This window comes from Egretta garzetta, unplaced genomic scaffold, assembly GCF_000687185.1.
Source record: "Egretta garzetta isolate BGI_Z169 unplaced genomic scaffold, ASM68718v1 scaffold577, whole genome shotgun sequence".
In the NCBI taxonomy this organism is placed as follows: Eukaryota; Metazoa; Chordata; class Aves; order Pelecaniformes; family Ardeidae; genus Egretta; species Egretta garzetta.
This window is the reverse complement of record NW_009260138.1, coordinates 207,759-213,758: the sequence shown is the minus strand read 5'-3', so window position 1 is coordinate 213,758 and position 6,000 is coordinate 207,759. Positions and strand designations below refer to the sequence as shown.

Genomic DNA, 6,000 nt, shown 5'->3' with positions numbered 1-6,000 from the left:
GAGGCAGTTCAGCTGGGCACTTCACTGAGGAAATTAGTACTTTCCATGTGGCTGCCCAGACCCCGTGGGCTGCCCTATACACCACACTCAGCTGCAAAACCAGAAATCCCATCTTACACTGTCAAGCTGCATATTACACAAGGAAGATCTCCATTCTGCACCAGCTAGGACACCTCCCTCGAGCTATATGCCCCCAGGCAGAATTACCTTGAAGGTACTCCAGCTAGACTGTGCTGTCATGCCCCTCCCGACCTGCCTCTCATGTCTAGCATCCATGACATGCTCATGCAATTGCAACCACAGCCCTTCTGCGGCCAGAGCACTTCTAGGGCTACCCTCAGTATAGGTCAGCTCTGGGCAATCTTCCACCATTTTGCCACTCCTTAGATAGTGGTGCTGTTTCTTACAAAGTTGCACAAAATTCTCCAGCTCTGCTTGTGCCAGTTTAATGTTATGAGTGCTTCTAGCAGAATTTCTCTTTCTGGCCTGTTGAAACCCTGAATCCTTCTATTTTGCTGGACAATGATGACCACAATTCTGGCTTCAAGCCTTTAATAAAATGTTCCCCAGATGCCACTGTCCAAGTAAGGTAGCTATGAGCAGCTCATACTCTCAGCTCCTTCAGGTTGTTTCAAGGCTGCTCACAGTGCAAACTCTGAAGCAGGCTTGAGAGAAGAAGATGCAATTCTGAGAAAGTCCCATCAGGCTGGAGCCCAAAGGCAATACATGGACTGTGGTAAGAGGCATGTGGTAGAGTTGCTACTCAAAAACTTCTAGGGTCCACCATGTTATTAAATACCTCTCTCCTACTAGGCCCCACGTTTGTCTTCCAGACCTTGCTCAAGGTTAACGTCAGCTCATTTCTCTCGGGTCATGTTGCAGCACTGGGTTATAGTATTAGGGGCCATGCCCGGTCCCACAGCAAGGGCTCAGTCTGCCTCCGGATAAGGACGGAAGCTCCACTAACAAGCAGGCTGGAAAACAAGCAGCCTGTGTACAAAGGCTGGCATTTGACAGCATGGCAAAGAGCCTTGACTCATTCAGGGGCAAACTTACCATTGTTGGGACAGGGAGGTAAGAGGAAGAAGAGGAAAGGGAGAAGAGAGAAGGGAGAAAACCAGCATTGCCTGGAGGGATTTCTGTCACGCTTTTGTAGCTCTTTTCAAAACTGGGACAACAAAAGTACTATTAAATTTGTGCCTCATCTGACTTCTCCAGCTCTCCTTTCTTTTGCCAAGACACTTAAGCACAAATAGAAGAATGATGAAGAATGATTCCTGATGCACCGACAAAAGCAACTGCTTTCCTTGGCCTGGTTATTACATGAATGTGGCTTAGTCCAGCCCAACAGTTGTGGCATCCTCAGAAGCCTAAGGGGGGCATACCTGCTGTCTTTCAGCATGTTCAAAATGTCATCTCGAAAGGTATCTCTGTTCTTCTCCAGAAAGCCTCTCACATCATATAGCACCTGCAACGCAGACAGAGCCACTAGAATAGTGCCATACAAATCATTAAGCACTTTTACATTAACATACCAATGCACAAAACCTACACAGTAACGCTGCAGGCATGTGCCAAGATCTGAATTTTGGGTGTCAAAGAGCTCCAGAGCCCTGCAGTTACTGGCAAGAAAATGGCTTTTAGCCATCAATTAAAAAAAAAAAAACCACAACAAAAAAAACCCACCACAAAACCCCTCAAAAGTAGGAGTGAAGTGAAACAGCTGCACAGATTTGCCTGGGATGTGTGTGCGGAAATCGTCTGCGAGGTGTGAGGAACTCCATTCACTTTGAGAAATACTAACTGTGCCACCCAGTGCCCTGACCTCCCAACCACTAGTGCTCAGTAGATACGATTCTAGGAGGAGGTTAGCCCTTCTTTAGTGTGCAGCTGCTCTGGCTGCTCCATATCTCTCCACAACAAAGAGTAGCATTTAACCTTGAAGGCTTGGAGACCTTTTCCTTTTTGCAATAGGTATTTAGCCTTTTCTCCTCCTCCCCAAAACGCAAATTTTCCTTGTGACTTCTACTTCGGGTTTTGTTTGTTTGTGAATGTCCAAGAAAAGACAGCATGAATAACAGAATTAAGGAGGAGTTTATCCCCCAACCCAAAAGTTACCTCACAAACTCAAACAAACATCCAAGCTGGAGAATACAGTACTGGAGAATGACATGCTATTTTAAGCCCATCATACTCCCTGTGCTCTGGTATGGGGCACTAACTGCAGAAACACACAGCTCTGGGAGGCAGTCTTAATTTTTGCAATCTAAAATACAGGACCTCAAGCCCAAAATACAAAGCATCCCACAGATACACCATGAACACCTACCTCCCCAGCATAATGTCTTATGCCAAACTGATGGTCTGTTACCCGAGGCTTCACATAGTAGTGGTTGCTCTGAAATGAAAGAAAAAGAAGTCTTCTTATAATGCCAGTGTAAGAACAAATAGGCTCAGTCAGGAACTCTGCCATGACTATGACAATATTGGGATGGGCAAGGACCTTAGCTGTTGCAGAGCCCGACCACATCTGCTGTAGCTATCTGCAGCTACATTACAAATATTTTATTCCAATAAGATGGAGAAATCCAGCCCCTCAAGGCATTCCTCATGTGAGCAAGGGCTTGCAGAATCAAGGTTGGGCAGGCATGATGCCATGGATGAAATGTTAATTCTTGCATCTGACACCTGAGGAGACTGGGCTCCACACAAACTATGTGGTGCAGGACATGGGATCAGGATGCAGGGAAGATGGCAGCTTTGCAGAACACCTACACATCTTTTCTTTGTCAAAGGAACTATCATACCAATCTCCTTTCTTCCTCTGTATTTCACCTCTTTGTACCTCTCTCCCCCTTTTTTCGATATTCTTTTTTTCTCTCTCTTACTAGCTGTTCTATGCTCTCATTTCCCCCCTCCTTTCTTTGTTCTGTGAAAACAGTTAACTATGTAAGAACAGCCGTGCTACTTGTGACCAATGGTCCACCCAGCTGAGCATTCTGCCTCCATCAGTGGCTATGTAGGGTACAGTAAGAACAAGGCAAGCAAATGATACTTTCATCCTAATACTCTCTCAAACGCCAATTATTTTCATGACATCTGCCTAACTAGCAATCCCAAGTGGATTTCTCTTTGAAATACTTGCCCATTCCACACCTGAACCCATGCAGCCTTCCTGCATCCAGAGTGTCCATTTGCAGGGAGCTTTCAACCAACCACACAGGGAACTACAGCTGGTTGGTTTTAAGCCTGGCTCCCATTAGTGCCATTTGTCTTCTATGGGCCATGTGTGACTTTTAAACCCATCACCCCCACCCTAAGTCATCTTTTCTCCACCCTGCAGGGTCCCTTCAACATAGTTTTCCATAATACTAAAGCTGTCCCAGATGTGTTTACCAGATCTGATACAACCCCTTCTTGAGTGGAGGGGCTCAGTGCTGTACCCTGTTCAAAGTGCAGGTGATCCATGGATTATACAGTGCCATAACAATGTTTTCTGCTTCTATTCTGTTTCTTTCCTAAGAATTTCTAATACTTGGTCTGGGTTTTTTATCACCACTGAGCACCGTGCTGATGTTTCCATGGAACTATCCATCATGACCTTTGTCTGGGTCTTGCCCCTGAAAAGCAGCAATCAGCTCAGGGGCCATCATTTCAAATGTGAAACTGAGACTGTTTTCCTTCAGGCACACCATTTTACATTTATCTACACTGCTTTTCGTCTTCACCTCACACCCAGTCAGTCTTATAAGGCCCCTCACAGTCCAGCCTTGGCCATGAATCATCAGACAACTGCCACCTCAGTGCTCATATGGGACAAAGTCTTACAGGCCTCCCTCCACTGAGGTAACTGACCTCACATTCTGTGAATTTGCCCATAGTAGAATAGGGATTACAGGCCTATAATTTCCTAGAATACATTCTAAATATTAAAATAATTTCCCACGTTCTCAGATACAAGTCCTAAGAAAATTTTAAGTAAGATGTTGTACAATACTGCTAGTAATTCAGCTCTTTCATCTTCAAGTTCTCTTAGCAGTATTGGGTGGATGGCTTCTGACCCTGATAATTTGTTAGTGCTACTGAAAACATTTTCATTGCCTTTTTCCCTTTTCATATTGACTCAGTCTCTTTGCTCTTCCCTTTCCCCAATCCAGTCGTCTTTTTTCAGCCACAAACTTCCCTCTCTTCACTCCGAATGTGACTGTTACTGACTCTCTCATGTGGATTGGCAGCCTCCTCTCCCCTCCCTCTCTACCAAGCCCAAGTATTTCATCCATGCCTATAACACTTCTGTTCCTTCTCCTGTCTCCCCTATTGCTCCTCTCTCCTGTGGTATCAGAGGTCATATTCTCTTAAATCCCTCTTTCCTTAAGGAGGAAAAGCTCTATGCTTTTCCTCCTTAAGCCTACTGCAATCCACAGAAAACACAGAGGACTAGTTCTCTTATAAGTTCCTTCAGGCTTTCCAGCAACGCTGGCTGGATGCCTTCCAGTGCTCTTCTGGCGAGCGCTGGAGACTTTTAACTGGTACAAAAACCACTTTTGCCTTCAAATAATGCAAACCCTCGAGCTCTACCTACTTCATCATTCCTGCCTGCACTTCAACTCCTCAGCCTCTTCCATCTCTCATAAGCTCCCCAGGGTTCCACATTAACTGCTATCCCCTCAAAGCAGACAGATGTGACACTATGAACAGCTTAATGAAAAGGCTACTCAATGCACAGAAATCACCAAAAATAGCAACCAAAATGTTGTGGGGCATAAAGGAATGGAAAATAATACTGACAGTCTCATGCTGCTGTACAATAAACCACAGGTACCTTCTTACCAAGGGAACTGCATTCTGGTCTGATTATTTATCTCAGAAAAGAATAGAGAAAAGATGTAGAGGAATTCAGACACAAACAGCAGAACAAAAAAGGAACTTTGAAATTTCTCCATTTGGAGACAAACTGAAGAGGTTGGGACAGTTCAGAAAGAAAACTCAAAAGAAGTCATGTATTAAAAATATTCATAAGTTGTATATTAAAAGTTAACAAAATACCAACAATAAAAAAGATAAATCAGGCATTCTCATATACCTTGACCTCTAATACAAGGAAAGCCACAGGGGACTAAATTGAAGGCATCAATTTAAGCCTGAAGAAAGGAAATATTTCCACAAAACTGTGCATAAATAGCCAACCCGAAGGCATTGCTATTGTATCCAATTTGTAATCATGAGTATTACTAGCAGAGTTAGATGCAAATATGAAAAATGAGAATATCTGCATCTATGCCAATTCAAAAAAAAAAAAATGTTGGATAAAGGATACAAATTCATATGTTTTCAGGCTAGGATGAAGCCTGAATTAGAGGACTAGGAAACATATAAGCTGACAATGTTCTTACCAAAGCAGTAAATTATTCTGTAAGTCCATGCTAGAGGGTTTAATTTGCTTTGTTTTCAGCCTATTTGCTATTAAGAACAGAGTGTTGGCTGTACCAGAGACAGGGTAAGAGATTGCTACAGCGATCTCACTGTGGTTTCTGTGTCCCCAGGATAACTTTCTGACCTGCATGAAAAAGCCCTTTTACTCCTGTGTCCAGAATACAAGAGAAGGAAAGAATTTAATTAATTAGGAACAATAAGAGAGCTTTCTTTAAAAGTCATGAGGCAAAAGCCATCCCCAGCCCCAGGAGACAGAGATTTGACGTGCTCTGGAGCAGACTCCTGTGAGTCAGCTGGCAAGAGAAACCCATGCACACTGTGCAGCCGCATCCTGTGCCTGGGGTGCTGCCTCGTGTCCTGCTGCAGACCAGCAGAACCTGACCTCCATCCCATGCTACAAATTCCAATCTCCTCTACCCACAGCCTGTGGAAGGCACCCTCCCTCCGTCTGTGTGCACAAGAGACCATTTGCAGGTTTCTTCACATATTACTTTTGTTCAGTGCAGCCTTACTAAACACTCGCAGGTTCGGGCCTAAGGTATTTTAAATTTCCTGCACAAAGCACAT

At 44.1% G+C, this 6,000-nt stretch overlaps 1 protein-coding gene across 1 annotated transcript in view; it reads right to left on the bottom strand.

The window, feature by feature from the left end:
- LOC104128829 (unconventional myosin-X-like) overlaps positions 1–6,000 on the bottom strand; it is an 82,770-nt gene that overhangs the window by 41,298 nt on the left and 35,472 nt on the right. The window contains exons 16-17 of the mRNA XM_035897095.1: positions 2,330–2,398; positions 1,386–1,468 (exon numbers count right to left, since the gene is read on the bottom strand). Coding sequence (XP_035752988.1) covers positions 1,386–1,468; positions 2,330–2,398 — 152 coding nt within the window. The remainder of the gene's footprint in view (positions 1–1,385; positions 1,469–2,329; positions 2,399–6,000) is intronic.